Below are 22,951 nucleotides of genomic sequence, written 5' to 3'. Positions count from 1 at the left end.
AGAACATTTGTCTTCCAGGAGACTTGCCAGAGCTGTTGCTTGAGCTAAGGTAGAGGAAATTCAGCTGTGACTTGTACCTTCCTAGCCAGTGAGAGATGGCCTCCAACAAGGCTGTCCCTGGCATGATTTCTACCTGCAGATGCAGCATTGTTTTCCCTTTTAAATATGATTTGCTGAACTCTAAAGTCCAAGTTTCATAATTCTATAACCTCTTCAAACATTTTATTCCAGTAGGTCAACTTAATTTTGAATGTATGTGCATTTTGCTATTATTTTTCTTTAAAACTACTTACAAATATTTTAAGTAAAATATTTTAACATAGTAAACTGTTATATCATTTATTAGATCCCAAAATGGATCATGGTTAAAACTGTTGAGAGAATTATTTTGGAATCTCTGTCCATTAAGAGATTATGAAGTAATTTCAAATAAGCAATGTAATACATTAGAACTTAGTAATTGTCCTAGAAAAAAGCATCGACTTATTTTTGGAATCTGAGATAAAGGAAGATGACTATATCTATTGAATAAGGAAAATGAAATGAGTAAGAAGAAATCTTTGAACATGACTGAGTCAGTAACTAAAGGAAAGGGCCAAAGAATGTCATAAACATAAAATGTATGATTTTGTGAACCTGTGATGACAGTGAGGCTTGTGCACATCAGAACTCCAGGGTCCAGATTTTGGGTTATTAACTTCTGAGATAGATTTATGCCACCATCTCAGACCCAGCCTGAGCCTCGTGGGGTTGTAGGCCCCAAGGGTGCCATCAGAGCCCTTCTTCCAAACAGAAGGCTGTCTGGTGTCTGCCAGGCCCTATCTTCGATGCCCCTGGCAGTGACCAGTGGCCAGTGACCAGCTGGGACTGACACTTGTCCCATGTCATCTGTGAGTTCTTTCACAACTTGCAGCTGGGGCCACCCTGTCCCTGCAATTTATCCACATCTCGTTTGTCAGTTTGGGCAAGAACATTCTGTGCTCTTCTTCTGCTGTATGTGATGTACTACCTTGGCTCTGTCTGCTTCAAAAGCAATTTGGGAGTAAGTTCTCCCCAAAGTCTTCACTGGCAAAAACAGAGAAAAAGGACTCACTCAGCCTGCCTTTGTTATATTTTTTTTCCCCATCCCTGAGCCCCTGGACCAATGAAGTTGTAAGTCTCTTTCTGCTTATGACACATTTAAAAGGCTTCTGATGATTGGCTGTAAACTCTCTTCACAGTCACTCCTGGCTCCGATTCTGTTTGAACCCTAGTTGATTTTTCCTTGGTGCCTGGCAGCACACTCTTCTTTGCTCCTGCTCTCTTCTTTGGACCCCAGCTTTCTGTTGGCTCTGCCTCTTTATTTTACTAAGGAGGATGCAGGGCAATTTTGATTCTGTTTGGTTTACTGGATCTACCTCTTCAGGCCAAACACATCTTTGTTGAGCCTTGTCGTTAGCACCTTCTTTCCAAATAGCTCCTAAATTAATTCTTTCTTCTTAGAAAACTAAAGAAGGCTCCATATTTGTTCCTTTGCTAAGTTCGAATAATCTTGTGAACTCTTTATTTTCATTTCCTTCTCTCAGGAGAATGTTTAATTTAGTCAAAAGCTTTGTGTGGGTTTGCAAAAGAGATGCTTTCAAGCGTTCAATGACACTATCCTTTCATCTGGTGATTATGGAGAAAAGACGCCTGGCCAGGACTCACCGTCGAAACCATTGTGTTTGGGGGTCACGGGGGCTGCGTCTTTGAATTAATCTTCCCATCTCTCTTTAATCTGCCTTAGTTTTGTTAGAAGAAGTTTGTGTTTGAGTGAATACCAGAGCTTATTTTTATTATTTTCTGTTTTGTCGGAAGGTTTATAGCACCTAAGATAACAGAGGTAGGGTGGCATTTGGCCTTGGCAGTGAGGGGGAAACCAAATGTATCACTGTAGGAGATTGCCGGTGGCAAAGCCCCTAATGTGAGCTGCCTCTGATTTTCAGGGAGAAGGACAAATGCTTTCTTGCTTTCTTCCATGTGCTAAATCCCATTGCAATGCAGTGTAAGACATTTAGAGTGAGCTGCGTGAGGACACACGGTCTTCCACAGGACCTGTGACCATCATGCCATGGCCACAAATCCGAGAAGTGCAGGCAGGGGTAGCCATTGCCCTCTGGCAGCTCCTCCCGGACCTGTGTGCTGCTGCCTGGCTGCTGGGGCAGTCCTTGCGTCTGGGTAACAGGGCCCTTCCTCTCTATGGATTTTGGCTATCGATTGCCTCTGGCTCACCCTGCCCTGTGATTGCCTCTTTACTATTTGACCCCAACTGGACTCCAAGGACCTTAAGGGCAGGGCTGTGACTTTCTTCTTTGTCCTTCTGTCCCCAGTGATTAGAGCAGGCCTGGCATGATGTCTGGTAAATATGTTGAGTTTTTAACGATGACTTTCCAGGGATTCAAGGCTAGGAGAAGAACCAAGGCCAGCAAAATCCTCAGGCTGTTAGCATTGATCTTTCCACTTTTTAACACGTGATGCTTCAGCTCTCAGGACAGAGGGATTCTGAGAACCTGCATGGCACTGACATGGTTAACATGTAAATTGTGCCTCCACAGAGGCCTGCAAGGGCAGCCTGGTGGCACAGTGTGCCGTGGGAGGAAAGAGAGTTACCAAGAGCCGTCTGTTCACCCCTGTCTTGGTGGACCCACTGGGATTCTGGAACACTGCCTCGCCTTCCCGAAACTGCCCTCGTCCTCCCTCTTGGCTCTGTCCCATGCATGTAAGGTCTTGGGAAAGACGGTCATGTGCCACACACTTCATTAACCATCGAGCCTGTTGCTAAATCTGGGGCTCGGTTCTTAGTTTCATTTTACCTGACTTAGCAGAAGCATTTAACATATTCTTTCCTCCTGGGAACACTTACTTACACTTGGTTTCTAGGCAATCACACTCTCTTGGTTCTTCTTCTACCTCATTGGACTTCCTTTCTCAGAACTCTTTGCCGTTTTCTCCTCATTTCCTGAATCTTAAAGTATTTTTTCTGTTCTACTCATTCTCTTGGTGATCTCTGCCAGTTCCCCTGCTTTGAAAATCTTGGAAATACGTGGCTCCAAATGTATATCTCCAGTTTGGACCTTATATAATTTATCCATGTAACACTCAGCATCTAATCTGGGACACCTTGGCCATCTCAAGCCTAACAGGTCCACAGTGGAACATCTGGTCTTTCCTTCCAAGCTGCTTTCTGCAATGTCTTCCCTGATCTCAGTTGATGGCAGCTCCACTCTTCCAGTCACTGAGGCCAAAATCCTTAAAGGCATTTGGACTCTTCTGTTTCTTCCACATCCACATCTATGGAGATATTCCAAATATATAGAGAATCTGACCACCTCCACTGCTCAAACCTGGTCCAAGCAACCAACTTCTGGCAGCTGGATTATTGCAACAGGGATGTGATAGGTTTTTCTGCTTCTGCATGAACCCCTGCATTCTATTTGCAACCCAGCAGAGGGTGATACTGTTGACATGAAAGTCAGAATATGTCTCTGCCTTGTCAAGAACCCTCTTGTGGCGCCTCAGCTCACTCAGAGTAGAAGCCCAAGTCCTTTTAATGTCCTTCCAGGGTCCTGTGCACTATGGCCACCTCTCTGCTCTGGTCCCACTGGCTGGCTGACACTCCCAGATCAGATCCTCTACCCTGAGATGCTCTGCTGCAGGTACCCGCACAGGTCCCTCCCGCCCTCCCTCAGCCCTGTGCTCTGTCTCTGCTTCCCAGGGCAGCCCTCACCGACCACATACCTCCCACCTGTGCCATTCTGTTTCCATTCCCCTGTTCCATCCATTTTTTTCACTATACTTAATATTTTATAACATAACTTGTGATTTATTTAGCCTCTGAATCCCTCCACTAGCAAGTAAGCTCTATGAGGGCAAGAAATTTTAATTTTGTCACTATGGTTTCTCTAGAACCTAAAACAGTGACTAGCACGTGGTAGATGCTCGATAAATATTTGTTTAATTAATTGGCCTGGGTCATACATAATACTAAGTTAGGAGGAAGAGAAAATAGATTTGGTGGCTGAAGCAAGATCAAAATTATTTCAACTCATTAGATTAATAGGCCAATTTTAATACGTCAAAGGTAAAGAGATATGTGTACATCCCCATAATCAAAACCAAAATCCAACTCTGCAGACAAAAAATGAGGAGCATATCATGGGGAAACCTCAAGGTTATATTTGACTGTGATTTCAGAATCGAACAGCAGGGACATGTTTTTGATCCAAAGGCTAGTGGTCATATGAACAGATGTATAGTACACAGATCATGGTAGATATTAGCTTTACTCTAATCTTTGCTGCTCAGACAATGAAGAGAAAATTTGTTCTTTCTCTGGGCTTCATGCTTAAAGAGAATTTAGATAACATGGTCTCCATTTGGAAAAGAGCCACCTTGGGTGGCATGTCCTGGTCATGGGACAAAAATATTTGTAGTATCTGGCCATTGTTTTCAGTAGGAATAATTCAAGGAAGATCAAACTAGTTTCTTTAGATATTTGACAGACCATTCTGTGGAAGAGGGAGCATCCTATCTTACTTCAGTTGGCAGAACTGAGACGAGTGGGAAGAAAATGAATTTCAGATAAGGATAGAAAGATATGGAAATTGGTGAGAGCTATCCCAGTATGGAGCAGCAGTTCCTGGAGGCAGGGAGTCTCCCTGCCTAGGGCACAGCATGAGCTTGGCAGCAAATACTTGACAGGGAAATTGTAGAGGGATTCAGAACTGCATTGATTCAGATCCTCCACGGAGCAGACACCAAGGTGGGATTAGACGTGCAAGAGGTCTACTGAGAAAATGGGATGGGAGCCTGGGGTGGCTGGGAGAGCCATCTGATCCTCGAGAAGGAGAGAGGGAAGGAAGGAGGACGGGAACTGAAGGGTCTTAGACTGCTGTGCTGTTATAAAGAGACGTTGGTAAGGCTAATGGGGAGTCTTTGAGCAAAAGTTGCCCGTCAGAAGAGTCCCGTATCTTGCAGGGACGGGTGGCATTCCTGCTGCTCTCGGTCGTTGGCTGGGAGCAGCCTGCAGGGAGAGGGGCCTCTGTGTGAATGTGGGGATGGATTTCAGAGTGCAGCAACAAGGCCAGCAGTCAAGTACTCTCCAAGGAGTAGGAGCTCTGAGAGGCGCATTTTCACGGCCACCACTAGGTCTCTAATGGAACTGCAAATTGACCTTCAGAGTCCCCGGGGACACTCTGGTTCTAGGTGCTCATCACAGCACTTCTCACACTCCTCACTCTTTATGGCTTCCCTGGACTAGGAGCATCGTTGGGACAAGTGCTCTGCTTCTTCTTCCCAGGGCCTCACCTAGTAGGTGCTCACAGAGAGCCCACGGCGTGGTGCAGAAGGCGGCAGCCCCCTGCCCTTGTGACCTGGTAGCAGTGCTCTGTAATTCCAGGTCTTGGGGTGGAATCTGTTAGCTTAAATTGAGGATAGTAAATGTCACTCAGCCAGAGTCCCCAGAGAAAGCCTTGTAAAGTGGAGTTCAAGTGAGGAAATGACCTTCATCACTGCAGAAGTGCCAGGACTAAACGGAACAGCCCCTGAGCAGAGCGCAGACAGAAGCCTCATCCATTACCCACCTCTGCCCCTGGAAAGACAGCCCTCGTTTGTTATTTCCAGACTGTTTGCACTTTACTTACACTGTGTAAGAAATGTCGAATTGGGAAATAAATAACATTATTTCTAAACAGCGATTTCTGAATCAACGTTACAGATTTTGGAATTATCATCCTGTTTCCAAATGTTTAGGTTGTGTATCAAGCATTTCTTCATTTATGTTTGTGAACTCCTTACTGCAAATGTCCTCATTTGGAAAACTTTGACAGTACCTCTGTTGTTGGTCTGTGTTCATGTATTCTTGAGAGATGTCTCCTTTTTCCTTTTGAAGTGTGGTGAAATCCTACATGCAGTGCCAGGAAGAGATGTTTGCTGGAATGTTCCTTCTTTCCATTGCACAGTAATTCTGTACTGACCAGTTCTCCCGCACTATCATCTCTTGCCCCCGGGTTCTCTTCTCTACAATAGCTGAGCTGACTACTGCAAGACTGAGTTTCCTTCAACACTTTCTGCTCAGAAACATTCCATTTTTCCTCTTTTCCTTCTGTCTTTTTCCCTGATTCCTCCAACCATCTCTTATTTTGGTCAAGCCTTTCTCCTCCCTGCCCATGAAAATACCAAATCCATTCCAGCCCCTGCCCACACATGCTCTCCTCTACTAAATTATCAACTTCTATCTCCTCTGTTATCCAAACTTCATTCATTTTGCAAAACCCAAGAAGTTCTACAGGTCCAGTTCAGCTGATGAGAAAGAAAGGACAGAGTTCAAACCCAATGACATTTATCTCCCTACTTGTCTCTGAAAGGTGGCACATCTCCTATAATCAAGTGTCTGCTCAGCTGCACTGTCTATTCCTCTCTCCACAGCCCCTTCCACTGTTCCCATCATGCACCAGGTGAGTGCCACCATGAGGAGCATCACCTTGTCATGGCCACAGCCGGAGCAACCCAATGGCATCATCCTGGACTATGAGATCCGGTACTATGAGAAGGTGAGCCAGCTCTGCCTGAAGCTTGCAAGATCCAGGGCCAACCACTGTTCCATGGGTGGTTGCTAGCTGTGGGCACAAGGGTACAGGCTGGGGGAAGTCCTGCTGGAGGGAGGACTCTGGTGATGAAGGCCAGAGGCTCCCTGGGAGAGTCCCCAGGTCTATCCTGGAAACAGCCTCCAAAGCCCAGGCACTTTCTGTACTAACTCAGGAGAGAACCTTCCAATGCACCACCCTGCTGTCTGGATAGTTCTGGCTGGTGTGAGCAGGACCAGTCCCACTTGTCCAGTCATGTGCTTCCTAACCTAATGCAGATGCTACAAAACTGCCAGGTGTCCCTGAACTTTCAGAGGATTTCATGGTTTTGTAGATCTGTTGTTTGCAAAGTTTTTGACTATGTACCTCCAGTATAAGTTTTTTTAATTTATAAATTATGTTCACATATCATTGTACTAATATATTTGTAGAGGTTAAAAACATGCAAATGGAAATTTTAAAGGAGGAGATAGAAATTAATAGAAATTTATGTATTATTTTCCTTGACTACTCTTTAGTAGTTGCTGCTGGGGGCCTACAGCAGGGCATGTGCTGCCAAGAAAAGGGAAATGATGTATTGTGGAGTTGGTCCCTGATCATCTGCAAGGAAAGCAGAGCCTCCCTCGTACGATGGTGATTGCAGTATTTGCAAAAATCCCAGGAAAATAAAATAGTTTCTATAGTAACTCACCACATTATTTGTAAAAACACCAGATTCGTTTTTTGTTGTTGTTCAGCAAGTTTTTATTGAGTGTCTACTATTTGGTGGTATTCTAGGATATATTAGTAATGAAACAGACAAATTTTCTGCCCTTAAGGGAATTACTTTCCAACAGAGGAAGACAGATAATGAACAATAAAGGTAATAAACAAGAAAATCATATAGTATGTTAGCAAATGAGCAGTGTAAAGGAAAAAAGAAAAAACAGCAGAGTAAATGGGATCAGGAGAGAAAGGGTTGTGAGAGAAGCAGTTTTCGGAGTTAAATAGAAGAGTAAACTTAGGCCTCTTGGAGAAGGTAAGGTCTAAGTAAAGACCTGAAGAAGCTATGGTTCTTGCAAAGCAGCTATCTGGGGAAGAAGGAGCAACAGCCTGTGCAAAGGCCCTGAGGCAGGGTCATGACGGGTGACTCCAGGAGCAGGAAGGGAACCAACATGACTGGAGTGTTGCAAAATAGGAAAGTAGTAAACCAGAGAGGTTGCCGGGGAGGTCATCATGCTGGACCTGAAGGACTGGAGCATTTCCGCTGAGTGCGATAGGGCCATAGCAGGTTTAGGAACAGAGCAGGGACAAGATCTGACTTACATTTTGAAAGGATTATTCAGGCTACTCCATTGGAAATAGGCCTGCTAGTTCTATAATCATCAATAAGGATGACGGTGGCTTGAACCAGGGTGGAAGCAGAAGACTGCTGAAATGTAGTTGATTTCTGGATATATTAACTACAGGCAGAGCCAAGAGGATTTCTTAAAAAGTTGGGTTTCAGACGTGGGAAGGTTTTGGCCTGAACCTGACTAGAAGGATGTATCCACCACTGACTGAAAAAGGGATCACTGTGGTTAGAGCATATTTTGGGTGAGGAAAGGAACAGAAGTTCAGCCTGGGTCTAAAATGCCTGTAATATGGCCAAGCAGAGACGTGGGGTAGGAAGCAAGATGTGCATGTCCAGAGTTCAGGAAAAGGGACCAAGGTGAAGATGTCCATCTGGGATTGGCAGTATGTAGATGGTATGAAAGCCTTGAGCCTGGGTGACGTTACCCCGTAGGTCAATGAAAATAAGAAGGGGATCAAGGACAGAGACCTGCAGCCCTGCAACAGGGAGACCACGTTCAAAGAGGGGCCCGACTGCTCTGGGCAGCAGAAGCCCTAGCTGCCAGTGCCCTCTATGGGTGACCAGCCATGCAGCTGTGGTCACATTACTTAACCACTCTAGGTCACAGCTTTCGCGTTTGCAAATGGTAGCAATTTTCCTCCCTGAAAGCGGAGGTCCAGATGGATCGCCCGTCTAGTCTGTGAGGAGGCGTGCCCTTCAGCCATTACAGCCGAACTTGCAAAGCAAGGTGGAGGTTAAGCAGCGCTCTATTCTACTTAGAGAATATGCGATTTTGTAAATGGTTGATTTAGATAATTCAGTGAATTGGGAGTAATGTAAACCATCTGGATTTAATAGCACCTGTTATAGCCAATCCGCTTTGGATTTGGGGCCCTTACTTGCTAGATATCTTTTGTCTGTTAATAAAGTAAATGTTGACTTTTCAACATGTTTTGGACCAATATGTTTGGGCCAATTGACCACATGGTTTCGTTTTGTCACTGAAGTTGACCAACGGTTCCACAGAGTACCACGTGTGGCCAGGATATGGTGTGATGTCAGCGTCATCAGCTAGGCCACCAGCAAGCGTCACTCAGCCCCTGCCTGCACACACAGACTTGTAGCGCTGTTGACATAACAACTCATCTCAGAAAAATAGCAGTAACTTATCATCTCTAGTGGCACCTACTATGTGCCAGGGGCTTTCTAAACATTATCTCCTTTCCCCCTCACACTACATGGTGGTAAATGTTGGTATCAATGCTGTGGGTAAAGAAGTTTTTAAAAAAGGAAAACAAAGAAGTTTCAAAAAAAAAAAAAACAGGAAAAGAAAAACACTTGCCCAGATCACACAGTTGGGAAGTGAGCCTGGGCCCTTCACCCTGCAGCAGGGGTGGTGCTGGGAAGGGACAGAATGTATGGAGACCACTTGCTCCTCCTCGTCTGCTGTGCCCGGACAGTCACTTCTGTGACTTCTGTGGGCAGCTGGGGCAGGGCTCAAGGGCTTAATGATGGGCCCAGGACTGAAGCCCTGGGGCTCAGGCCTGTGACCTTGGCGCCTTCCTCCCAAACTAGCCCAGGCTCCCCCACTCTTTGCGTTACACCTGAGACTCCTCCCTTGAAAAACTGTAATTAACCTCAACCTAGGCTATGAAGGAAGCTTATTCTCCCATCTCAGGCTACCTCCCTGCTACTAGTAATTTATACTAATAATTAGCAGACACATATGCACAGCAGCCCACTGCCTGAGACAGCTTCCACACCTCAGTGAAGCATGTTATTGTCCCCACTCCAGAGGATAGAATGCTTTCCACGGGAACACAGAAAGTTCTTCGCCAAAGCATTGGTTACCATTTGGTATATTACTGTAGAACTCTCCTTCACTTGTAATGGGCTTAACTATAATAAAATCCTATACACTGCCTTGACCATTTCTCATATGATTAAAGAAAAAGATATTAGCCCATGAGGGCATTTTGAAGTGATGATAATAACTCACCATATGTGAAGTACATATCATGTGCCAGATATACACAGATAGATAGCTCTGATCCTTAGAAGAACAAAAGAAACATACTTGAAAACAGATATAACCAATTCATAGATGATAGAACTAAGTCATAGAAAGGTTAAAGGACTTACCCATGACCACAAGGTCACAGCTAGGAAGTCATAGAACCCAAATTATAGACGTTTGTATTTTATTTCAGTGTTGGAAACTTCTGAGCTCGATACAAGAGTGGATGCAATCACCACTGATGCGAAGAATCTCATAATTAGTGTGGCCTCTGAAATAAAAGATTGTATCTTCATATTAAATCCAGATATTTGAAAACAAAATGATCTGCCTACCTGCTTCACTTGGCCATGGAACCCTGGTCTTTAGAAGATGTAAACACAAATAGAATTCAGCCCAGTAGATAACATGGATTCAGACCTAAGAAACAAACCTCACCATTCCTCCATCCTGTGCCACCTCCTCTCCCCCAGGGATATCCCAGCCCCTTCATCTAAACCGGGAGTCAGTAAGCTTTTTCTGTAAAGGACCAGATAGTAAATAATTTAGGCTTGTGGTCCATATAGTCTCATCCCAACTACTATACTCAGCTCTGCCTTTGTAGCAGGAAAGCAAGCATAGGCAATATGTAAATAGATGGGGGTGGCTGGGTTCCAATGGAACTTCATTTATAATAACAGGTTGCTGGCCCTGGGGGGCAATTTTGCAACCCCTGAAGGCCTCCTTGGGTCTCCTGCTCCACATTATCCTTGGTTTGTGCTTGGGACAACTTTCAATTGCATTCCGTGAATAGAATCAATGAGGCTTTTGCTCCCTCCACCAGCTCATTAATAGAGAGCTCAGATGCCATCGAGCTGATGACACTTCCAGAGCCTCTCCTATGTCCATCTCCTTCTCCATTTTAATACGTTTCCATTCATCATTCTCTCTTGTTTACTGTCGTGTAGCACTTTTCACTCCTGGTGTCAGCACTTGTGGGCAAACCATGGGAGGAACATCTACATCTGCTCTCAGCTGTCTTAATGATTAAGTGTTTAGATGGTTACTCGCTCTTCATAATAACTGTCTAGGCTAGCATGAGCTGGTTTAGGCCTTGGGAATTTCTACCTTTCAAATTTTAGGATCATTTTCTCATAGAAACTCTTTCAGATCTTGGCAATATCTTCTGCTCAATCGATTGGTTCAAATAACTGGACTGAAGCACGCTGTTGATTCATTCATTTAGCACTGAGTCGCTGAGCGCCCAGGCAGTGCCAGTGCTGTGCTGCATGTCAGGTGGGAATGGAGAAAGAAGGGAGACATGGTCTCTGCCCTCAACAGCTGCATCCTCCATTCTCTATCTCCCACACACTTACAAAATCAGTCATAAGCAACCTTACTTATGGCTCTCACACACTTGTCTGGAATTGATTTATGATTTTGTGAGGAACAAGAACTGATACTCATTTTAATCACTGAACTTCTTCAAGAATGTGCGGACTATAAAGTGATTATGGAGTAATGTTTAGTCCTCACAATCTAAATACCAATATATCAAAGCACTTTTTTTTTTTCAGTAAAAGCTACCCAGTCATTGCTTCACATATTTCAAGCATAGCATGATTCCATCAGATTCCAGTAAAACCAGAGAATTCAGCCAGCCGCCTGGATTTGTGTAGCAATGGGACTTTATCCTATTTGCAAGATGACAAGGTGATTTTCACAGTTTCAGATCTCAAATCTTCAGTGTGTAGAAATAGTAATGACCAAAGTTCTAGGTGACATCCCTTCTCTGGTGGACAGGCTGCTTCCTGCTGAATCCCTTACTGCGAGTGGGGAGGATCCCCTTCTGTTGGAGATCAAGTGGTATGTGGGCAGTTCCTCACCAGGTGGTCTCTCCCAGGGGCCAATGGACATCCCCTCCATCAGGGCAAGCTGGTCTCAAACCTGTGGTCCCTTATAGCTGCTTCCAAATCGTTCATTCCCACCCCTGTGCCACCCACACTCCTGATATGCCCATTACTTTCAGGCTCCAAACCCCTCTGGGCCTTGATTTTGCATGTTTAATTCTGTTCTCACTCTCTGCACTCATCCGTGTGGCTAATTTCTTTCATCTTTCATGCTCAGCTCCTGTCATCCTTTCCCTGAGCCCCTTTGGATTTCCTTCCACGTCTGGGCTGTGGCCCCACAATCCCCTGAGCTGCCCTCTGCCAAGTCACTCAGACAACACTGTATTCATCTTACAATTTCTAGTCCACCCCACAAGATGTTCCAGAGGAGAAGGACCATGCCTTTGTACCCACAGCCCATGTGTAGCAACCAGACATGGTAGTGTGTCATAATAGTAACTGCCTGGCCCAATGAATGAATGAGTGAATGAATACACGTAATGTCATCTTTGCCTTTGCAAAGTGGACTTTCACATACTTTAAGAGAATTTCTTATCATTGTCCCACAGTCATTTCTCCTAACTCAACTCCCTGTTTCTTCTGTCTTTTGACTAAGGAAGTGGTTTGCAAACCTCTTTTCATGCGGCTTTCCCCTCATTTGCCACCTTGCCTCTAGAACCGTTGTGCCTAAAACTCATCACAGTACCCCAGATATGCACAGGGAACTTGGGGGCTCCCTCTTAGTGACCCAACCTCTTAATTTTCACTGAGGTCCCTGTTTTGTTCTAGGATTCTTGATGCAGACAAAGGCAGGCCTAGGCTCTAAGCTTTTGTTCCTGTATGGTTGGAGATAGCCAAGAACCTTTGCAAAAAAAAAAAAAAACACGACATGCTCTCAGGAAAATGATTACAGAGTAGGCTGGTGTATATGAATATGCTAAGACTGAGGTATCAGCTGGAAGGATAGTAGTGAAGACAGTCTGTGGGCCACAGCAGTGAGGGAGGCCTTCCTAGAGAGGGGGCCTTTGGGGACAGAGGCTAAAGCAGCCTGGAGGGAGCAAAGGAGCCCTGGAGAGGCATTATAGACTGGGAAAACAGCCTCAGCAAAGGCCTGGTGGCCAGGGTGTCATCCCTGGATTTAGGAGGATGTAAGAGATTGAAACTGACTTCATTGGAAGGGCCTGTGAACTTAGATTTAGGAGTTTTGTCTTTATATGATGATAGCTTTAGGGACCTTTTAAGAAAAGAATTGTGGCACTGGGTGGAGGTGAGGTGAACAGGAGCATCAGCAAAGGTGGGAGGCTGCAAAGGTCCAGGCGCAGATCACATGTTTAGTAAGTTCAACAGCACAAAGAGGAAGCCACCCTTTAAGGGAGCTCATGATAGGCAGAAGTCAGGGTGAAAGACACACACGAACATGCTTACACCAGAGGACTCGTATATGCAGATGGCAGGGGCTATAGAGGTCAGCACTCAAGGTGCTGCAGAGAATGACAGACTGGAGTGGGGCTGACCCCACTAGGTGGGGCATGAGGACACAGGGCCTGCTCTCCAGGGAGGAGGGGCATGCCCTCCCTGGGGCTGGTGGGGAGGAGCTGGGGGATGGGCACCCAGACATAGGCCAGGGTGAAGGCAGAAGCAGGTGTGAGAGGTAGTCCAGAATGGCCTCAACCTCTTCAGCAGAGTGGACACAGAGCCTTTGCCTAAGCACTGGAGGGAACTTAAGGAATGATCTAGAGCATCCATTGTGAGAAGTGACCAGGGAGATCATGAGTGGGGAGGGAAAACCCGACGGACAGCTCAGCAGAGGCAAGTCAAAGAGAGGCAGGCAGGGAGTGATGGACGTTGCCCAGTTTGCTTCTGCTGAGGTCAGAGACTTGATAAGATTTCACAAAGGTGGATGTGCTGTGTTCTTCCACCTCTGAACCCCGGGGGTGAAGGGCTAGACAGTGATTATGAGCCCCCTTGCGAGGCCCTGAGTGCTCATCCATTTCCTCAGACTTCTTCCTTCAGAGAGCAGCTTCCTCATAGTCCAGAGCTGACTCTGTATCCCTGTGGTCCTGGCTTCTTGTCCCCTTGTCCACCCCAGAGGGATGGCCTAGGGCTGGTGACAACTTCTAGCAAACTGCGAAGCCAAGCACTGATGGGGCCTGAGCACTGCACGGTGGAGCGGCTGGAGGTGCAGCCCTCAGGAGCGAGCTGGTGACCCTTTTCCGTTGCTCTTTCTTTAGGAACACAATGAGTTCAACTCCTCCATGGCCAGGAGCCAGACCAACACCGCGCGGATTGACGGGCTGCGGCCCGGCATGGTGTATGTGGTGCAGGTGCGCGCCCGCACCGTGGCAGGCTACGGCAAGTTCAGCGGCAAGATGTGCTTCCAAACTCTGACAGATGGTAAGAGGGGGCAGGGACAGCAGCACAGGGCAGGCCTTGGGGCGGGAGGGACAGGGAGCAGCCCTGAAGATACTGCACTCACATCCAAAATGCCAACCTCCAGCTGAATTCCAATGGAATTCCCTCAGAAGGGTTTGTCTCCCGGTAGAGCCATGGAAACTTGCTCGATTCACCAGGCAGGGCATCTCCCTGAAGTCTGGCCTGTTTCTCTCCCAACATATGATTGGATTTGCTTTTGCAGGGTCTCTCACCACGTGCGGTCCTACATTTGCACCGCAATGAGACTCACACTTGTCTCACGGGGTTGGTGCCCCCTCCTGCCTCTGTTTCTAGGTCCAGTCGTCTGTGCGGTTTCACCCTTGCTCACACTCCACTCCTTTGTGCTCGAGGTCTGGAAGCTGAGCTCACAGCCCAGTTGCACCAGCCTAAGTCTCTAGGAGGGAAACAAAGAGACAAATTTTGGGATGTGGTGATCTCATGCACCCAAGATCTCAGAATATTTGAAGTGACTTCACATGGGACCACCAGGAGGTCCTGCTCAGGTGTCTCCAGAGAGAATAGCCAAGCTGTCCTCAAGGCCAGAAAGCCTGTCACCAAAAATACTTCTACTTCTGGGCTTTATTAGTTCTCTATTGTAACTATCTCCACCAGTCCTCCGAGACTATTCCCTTCAATGGTTCTCAAAATCTGACTTCCCTGTAGCTTTCGCATTGTGTGTGGGTGCATCCTTCTGACCGCGTCCACCACTCTCTCCCTCGGCTGGACATTTGCCAGAGTTTATGTATCTACCTACCTGTCTGTCTGTATTTATTATTCACTTTTGAACTGTTTCCTGATAGTTTTCCAAATGTCAGTCTATTCCTAATTTCCCAAATTGAAAGCTTTTAATTTTTCTTTAATTAGTTAAATTATAAAGAAAACAGTCTGCCCTTAACATAGCATTTTATTTTAGGCCAACGCTTTTAGACTGGGTGTTCGATAGGGCTTGAGGTTTTATATTGACTCACATTGTATTTTCAAACAATTTTAAAGTTAATTAGAAACATTTAAAAATCAGATGGTTTCTTGTACAAATCAGAATGTTCATTTTCTTGTGAAAAATTATAAGAGAAGCCAACGTGGTTGTGTGGGCACTCTGGAGTGAGGACCCTGCTTTAGATCTGGGAGGGAGCTGCCCTCCTGTGGTGCCCACCGTCTCCCAAAGATCCAAACCTGGGTGCTTTAGGGTGAACTTTCTAGCCCCTGTAGGATTGGAGTTTGCAACCTGTTTTGAGTTTATTTTAGGTGAGTTTTCCCTTGTATTTTGAGAATGGTGAGATAGGGTATAAAGGTGAGCCAATTCATTCAGATTAATAATGCTGCTAGTGTGAAGAGGATACAGACTATCTTCTTTTTCCTTAAGGACTCTGTCCCCCTCTCTGCACCTCACTTACCATCTAGATTTATAGGCACTTTGGCATCAGGAGGTACACAGGATTAAAAGCCCAAAACTCAAAATGCTCTGAGCACTGGTCTCTTGGCAATTCTGCTAGACAAATCAAGAAGTAACAAATTTCTCCCAAGAAGGCTATTCCTTTTACATTTGGCAGTTAAATTTTGCAAACCCAAGAGGGGCTAGATGTAAGAGAGTTCTGGTAAGTGGCCAAATTTGGGAGTATTTATCTTAATGACTGAAGCTCACCCCTCAGTGGTGATTACGTTCACTGGGGCTGCAGGCCTGTCAGCAGAGCAAAGGTAGTCTGAAGGTTGATCAATGCCAGGGTCACCGGGGCTGTGGGGACCCTGTAAAATCCTGTCCAAGGTCGATGGCCATACTTTGAGCTGGTGACCTCCACATGGGACAGACCCACTAATGTCCTGGACTGCTCTTAGCTACAGTGTGCTAACCTATGACTTAGCTGCCCAATTTTTTTTAATACATTCATGTTTCATATTGCTTTATGAAGTTTGTACATTGTTGAGGACACTTCACTGTGGTGCCCTGAAAAAAATTTTTTTTTGCCAAATTTATTTATTGATTTATTTATATATCAGAATATGATGGGGGCACAAATGTTTTGGTTACACAGCTTGGTTTTGTACTGTCTGAGTCAAAATTATAAGTGTGCCAAATTTATTTTCTTAAACACACGTGTTACAAAAAGCTCTTAGCTGAGGGCAACCGAGACTCTACCTCCAGTCTTTAAAAATGGATTTCTATAGAGTGGGAGGCTTCCAGAACCAACATCCTTGTCCTTAGAAGTCTCTTTCCCCACCCATGTGGTTGAAGGATGGTTCTCAAACATGAAGGAACATAAATGTCACCCAGAGTGTTTGTTAAACATGCAGATGCCCTGCTCTTCACACAGAGGTTCCAATCCAGTAGATCTGAGGAAGGGCCCAGAAACAGTCATGTTTGACATGTGCAGTACAGCATGGTTTTAACAATTGGCAGAAGCCTTGATTCTTTTCTTCCTGAGTGGGAGGTTAGAGGGCTGGGCCATTTCTCAGGCATTTCTTCATCTTCCTCAGCACCTGGTGCAGTGCGGTGCTGGCTGACTGTGGATGCTCTTTGAATATCTGCTCCATGAATCTGTTGGCTACGCTGCATTTCAATAACTTCATACATTGGAAGATATTTCAGTGGCTTTCATTTGGATAATTCCTCTCCATTGGATCATCCTTGGCATGGCTGACAGTCCTTTGAGGGACCTTCCAAGTGAGGGGATGTAGCTTGGAGTCATCTCTGCTCCAAGACAAATGTCATCAGCCCTTAGTTCCCAGATTCTCTCTCTGTCATTGCTGTTTCATTTTTATTGTTGTCATTGTCCTCTGTTTTGGGTTGTTTTTGTTTATTTGCGAGTTAAATATTGCTCTTTGTTGTGGTCAGGTACACGGCTCTGATGCATAGAAACTGTACATATATATATATATGTGCACACACACATACACATACATATGTATATACATGTATCATGTCTTTGGTATCATGCACTGAGTACCAGATGTAGGCACACGGCAGGTGGGTAGCATTCTAATGCCGTTTTGTCACCTAGATGATTACAAGTCAGAGCTGAGGGAGCAGCTGCCCCTGATTGCTGGCTCAGCAGCGGCGGGAGTCGTGTTCGTCGTGTCGTTGGTGGCCATCTCCATCGTCTGTAGCAGGTACGCCCTCCACTCCTGCCTGCTGTCTTCTGGCCCAGAAAGCCCCTCTCCATGTGCCCCTTCCCGGCCCATGTGGACCAGACACGCCTGGCCATTCACGGACACGATCATCACTCCGCCTCAATCACAGGCAGCCTGAAATTCTTCAGATTATTTATTTTTCTCTGTGCCTGGGATAAAATGTGTATGCGCGCTAGGCAAAGATATAAGTAAACAGCATTCATCCTCCAACCTCATTTTAGCCAAGACTTTTAGCCCCCCTCACACACAACAGCTTTTCAGAGTGACAGTTGCAAAATTGCGTTTGACCCACTGGAGCATCACAGCCTGAGCACAGCCCATTCTCCAGTTAGAGAGCTCAGGCCCTCAGCGGCCGGCAAAAGGCAGGGGAGCAGGAGAGGAGGCGGGAAGGAAAAGAGGAACTCCCAGTTTTGCAGAAAGGCTGGCCCTGAAGGCCTCGCGAATTTTTAACGCTGCTGCTTTGGTGGTTAGCCCAGATTCTGCTGCACAAAGCCCTGTTAGTTGCCTCCCTCCCAAGCAGTTCTGCATCCTCCTCACCGCTGCCCTCTGACTGGGGGCCCACTGCCCTGCCGGGCTGCTATAAGACCTTGACTTGGAAGCAGATCCATTTGTCCAAAGGAGCGAGGGATGGTCCTCCAGAATGCTGGCCACGGCAGGAGCAAAATCTTAGAGTGAGGGCTGCCCCGTGCCCTGTCCCGGGAAATGCCCTGATGAGCCTCCATCTGGACATGAGGCCTGGGTGGAGGTTGATAGAGCAGAGGGTGGATGTGCGTGCACCCTGGCTAAGAAAGCCCCTCTCTTCTCTGTATCCGCAGGAAACGGGCTTATAGCAAAGAGGCCGTGTACAGTGATAAGCTCCAGCATTACAGCACGGGCCGAGGTGAGTAGAAAGCAGGCACCACTGCCTGAGCCCCGGTGGGCCACTGAGTCAAGTGGGCCAGTGCTTAGAGCTCTCTTTGTAGCCAGACCGGCCGGTCCCAATGGCAAGTGCCCTACCAGCCTCCAGTGCCTGAAGCGGCCTCTCTCTGCAGGTCCCTGGGGACCACAGGCTGCCTGGCCTATTGTGGGCACTCATTGGATGCCTGGTGGGCAGATTATCTTCTGCACTGATAAGCCTGCATAGGACACGGAATGCATGGAAAAGATTGAGTTTAGCAAGTCAATGAATTCTGAAATCAGACTCAGTGGGAAAAGATGGAGCCTTCTCTATTAACATCTTCTGCCTTATCTTATCCAATTGAGCGGCTGGGGAATGTGTTAACCAAATTCACAGATAAGCCATAGAACATGAATGTAGGGAATTAAAAAGATAGCAGAGCCCAAGAGGCCAAAGTGCTGGGATATCTCCCAAGTGTTTTCCTTTAAGCAGTATCTTTAAAAGTTTTTCTTACTCATTATCCTACCCCTCTCTTTTTAAAAACCTATGTATATAAAACATTTTAATAACTAAAATTTCTCTTTATCAATGTGCAGCAAAAAGTTCTATGTCAGAATCTTTCGTCTTTATAATTACAACATTGCAAGATCTGAAAAAGGTCCTGTTAGGTCAGTTGGGCCACCTTCCTGCCTCCAGAAAGCGGCACACTCAGACCCTTACAGCATACCTTTATGGCAGACTGTTTCTAAATAACTCCCTTTGAATCCACAGATGCCCTCAGAAATCTGTCCCTGCACTTTGTGCTATGCTGGGCCACAGGCTTCCTCTGTAAGCCACAGCCCACCTCAATCCCCCTGTTGCAATGTAAGCCCTTTTCTTCCTGTTCACTCAGCAGTGAGTAGGGAAAACAGGCCTCACAGGCACACCCACACACTACGTATGCCCTCCCTGAGGGGATCTTCTGGGAGCGAACATGGACTCCAAGGCGAAAGTTCCCATGGACCAGACTGCTCCTTATCCCAGCTTCCCTGAGCTGGGAAAGTGATGCTAGGACGTTCACAGCAGCAACTGTACTATGGAGCAGCTTGTGTTCCAGCGTGGCCGGTACTGACTTGGGCAGCACAAAGGGCATTCTGTAGACATGGCTTTCAATCCAAAGTCAAGACCCTGCCACATGTTGGTAGGGGACCAAGCCCCTGGCGCTGGGCTGCTGCACAGGGTGTCATTGCTGGGAGGAGCTGTGGACTGGGCACTGGCTCAGGGCATGGCTGCTCTCCACCATGGTCCAGGCAGCCCCCACCATCCCCAGCCCAAACGAGGGCTCTACCTAAGGTCACACACACAGCTCCTGCTAAACTCACAGCCCTGTCTACCCCTCTTTCTTTCCCCTTCCAGGCCACCCTGGGCCTCCATTGTCACTGGTTTCAGAGGGATCAACCTACTGTGTTCTCTCTCCTTTCCTATGGCCTGACTCTGCCTCGTGGCATAATCTACGGATGCTTTTTCTTATGTTAACCTGTACATTAGCACTTCCAGGCAGGGCCTTGGCTTCCCTAGCTGAAAAACAGATTCTTTGGTGCACCCGTGATTGTCAAGTGATGATGCATCCCCTGGGATGCATCAGAATTACCTCTAGGGCTTTCTTCCTCTCCCTGCTTCCCCGCCTCTGCCTCAGGATTCTGACATTGCCCCCTGGCCCTTGCTCTGGGCTGACTCCTTGTTATGATGAGCTACCATAAGGTCCACATCAGATCTGGGATCTGTGAACCCTGTGGATGAAACATTTGGAGATGGTTATATCAGCCTGAAAGCAGTCAGGACCACAGGGATACAAAATTGGGTCCAACAGGAGGAATCCCATTTTGAAGTCTAAAGATACCCAAAGATACCTTAGGGTGCCTTAGGTGGGAGCCCCTTTTCTAGAGGCATGCAAGCTAAGCCTTGGCTCCATGCCTTGGGTACAGTACAGAGGGTCCCCAAGCATCGAGTTGGGTATAACTCGATGCCCTTTTGGTTGCTTCAATTTAGCTATTCTGCTCTTGAGCCATGGCTCTGCCAGGCCACTGCGTAGTGTCCATGTGCACAAAGGTATGCTTCCAAAATGTCCACAGCCACCTTTTGGGGAACTTCCACCTCTCAGGCCAACAGCGGGAGGCTTTCCTGGTTTCCAGAGTCCATAGAAAAACCAATCTGCAGTCTGCAGTGATAGTGGCCTTGCTGCGACCAGAGAGGACGGCTGAAGGCACGGTGTTGACAACTACGCAGTTGCTTTCCCGGGACTTGGACGCAGAGTTCTTTGTGGGCCTGAGTTCACTCCCTTGGCTGCCTTAGATGTCTGTCCTTTTAATTCAGTTCACCTTTTATAAATGTCCTTTCCTTCTATTCATAACTATTCTCTTTTTATCCAATCCCTGACATGGGGCTCCTCTTTGCACCTAGGTCCTCTCAACTTCCAGTCTCATGCCTTGAATTGCATTTGTGTATTTTCTCCTGTGAACATCCATCTCCCTGATTAAAGCTATTACTGTTGGAGAATCATGGTCAAAGGACTGTTGAGCTGGGGGAGGCTCAGCACGCATAACAGAAGAGGAAACTGCAGGCTCTGATATGATAGAGGGAGGGCCTGGCCAAAGAGGGGATAGGGGCAGGAGTGATGGGTTAGGGAAGGCTACTCAGTGCTTTGCATTGGGAACCTTACTCTGGAAGCTCACTTAAACTTGTGCAACCTTTACCACAGTAGGAGACAGGCACTAGTTTGGGAAGGTTAAGTGATTCACCCAGGTCACACTGGCATAGGTAGCAGAGGTGGGCTGCACACCCTCTAAGTCTGGCTGCCAAGTCTATGCTCTTTCCACAGCCTGATTGTGAGGATCACTCCAGGACTAATCCCAGATGTCCTAGTTGGTGGTGTGTGGATATCCCCTCTGGGTCCCTCTGCAGGAGGCAGAAAGGTTGATAATGTCTGATCTGAATGTGTGCACATAACTATACCAGGACCATCCACGTATGTGTACCTTTGTGAGATGTGGACAGCAACCTAGACTGCTGAGGGCTTCCTGCCCTGGGAGTGACAGGCTGCAGCAGCTCCCTGGCTTATCCACCAATACCTGAGAGAGCCTCCACCTCTCTTCCCTGCAGGCAGGGCACAGGGTGCTTCAGGGATGTAGACAGTTCTTGCCTTCCAGACAACACCCCTCATACTGATGCAAAGGCTGAAGGAGACATAACAGAAATGTCTGCAAACAGAATACCTCTCCAGGAAGTTGAGATGTGGCAGATCTGGTAAATTTGAGAACATAATGTGGTCTCCAGGGCACTGGTTTATGTCCCTCCTAAGAGCCTGGAGCATGGTGGAATGTAAAGAGAGTGTAGATTTCGGTGGAAAGAGACTAGCTGGAAGGCAGGCTGGGAAGAGAAGGTGTCCCAGGTGTGCTGGTGGATGCTTGGATAAAGGGCCTGGGAGCCCTTCATGTGTGTTCAAGGGTAGGCTTCCCAAGTCCAGGGTGAGCCAGAGAGACAGTGGGTTCTTGTGGATTTTCTGGGCCAGTTCTCAGAAGGTGCTGGCTGATTAAAAATTGTCTGGATAAGACAATCCACGTGGGCCAGGTGGCCACCTAGATGACCTAAGTGGGCAAAGGTAGGCTTGAGAATCTATCTTTAGAAAAGTTCCAGTTGATTCTGCATTTGGGAAATGCTAATGGTCAGGTTTTACATGGGTTAGGTCACTACACATTTTATAGTGGTTGACACCCCCCTGGTTTCTGAGCTGAGTGGAATGTGTGGGGTGAGGAGAGAGGAAGATGAGAACTCGTTAAAGCGTAAGGAGTCAAGGGCTTTCAGAAAGCAGCCCTGACAGAATCACCTCCCTGTGTAGGCAACTGCAAATAAAATCACAGCATTATACTATCATTAAGCTTTGAGAAAAGCCCAAACATATGTGGTATGTACCCAAAGACTTCAGATTGGCAAACACCCTAATTTTCACATAGGACTATAAGGCAGAGCACAGAGATTACAGAACAGGAGTGTGAGCTTGATCTCTGCCTAACACTTGGAGAAACTATGAAGCCAATGGGTTCTGGGCATTTAAACTTGAATTCAGTGATCACTGGGAACCAACACTGGTTCATTAAGAAAAAATTATAGGAACCTCATCTCATTTACTAGGATTATACATTTAGTAAATTCAAGAGGAATTGCAGATGTAGTGAATTTTTATTCCGATGGAAATATTTTATGCTCTCCTAAAGGAAAGCATTTGTTAAGTGGATACAGAGCTTGTCTTCATACCAAAAGAAAGTAGGTTAGTGACGCTGTCAGCCAGGAAGGAAGTCCCTAGTGTTATTCCAGTCTTTGTTCTATTCAATCTCCTGGTTGTTGGATTGTGTTTTAAATTCATGAGTCAGGTGCAAGCATAGGGAAGCTTATCGAGTTTGTAGGTAACAGTTGGGGAGCATAACTAACACTATAGAAGCTAAGTCAAAATTCAGAACCATCCAACAGCTTTGAATGCTAATTTGAAATCTGCAAGACAAAATGTTAGCAGGATAAATCTGGAATCTGGTGTTTAGGTTAAAACAAAAATAAAGCAGTACAAATAGGAGGAGACCTGATCTGCTATTTATTTGTGTGGAAAAAAATTAAGTTTTTAGTTGACCACATGCTTAATATCAGTGACCAATAGCTGATAAAAAAAAAAAAAGTTAAGCACTCCTA

General features: G+C 46.4%; 1 protein-coding gene across 1 annotated transcript in view; it reads left to right on the top strand.

Moving 5' to 3' along the window:
• The window catches only part of EPHB1 (EPH receptor B1), a 414,325-nt gene that overhangs the window by 312,270 nt on the left and 79,104 nt on the right, over window positions 1–22,951 (top strand). Inside the window, exons 6-9 of the mRNA XM_069473212.1 lie at window positions 6,445–6,569; window positions 14,031–14,193; window positions 17,229–17,337; window positions 18,174–18,238. Coding sequence (XP_069329313.1) covers window positions 6,445–6,569; window positions 14,031–14,193; window positions 17,229–17,337; window positions 18,174–18,238 — 462 coding nt within the window. The remainder of the gene's footprint in view (window positions 1–6,444; window positions 6,570–14,030; window positions 14,194–17,228; window positions 17,338–18,173; window positions 18,239–22,951) is intronic.

Source organism: Eulemur rufifrons, chromosome 7, assembly GCF_041146395.1.
Source record: "Eulemur rufifrons isolate Redbay chromosome 7, OSU_ERuf_1, whole genome shotgun sequence".
In the NCBI taxonomy this organism is placed as follows: domain Eukaryota; kingdom Metazoa; phylum Chordata; class Mammalia; order Primates; family Lemuridae; genus Eulemur; species Eulemur rufifrons.
Note: the sequence above shows the minus strand (reverse complement) of the source record. Positions and strands in the feature narration are given on the sequence as shown.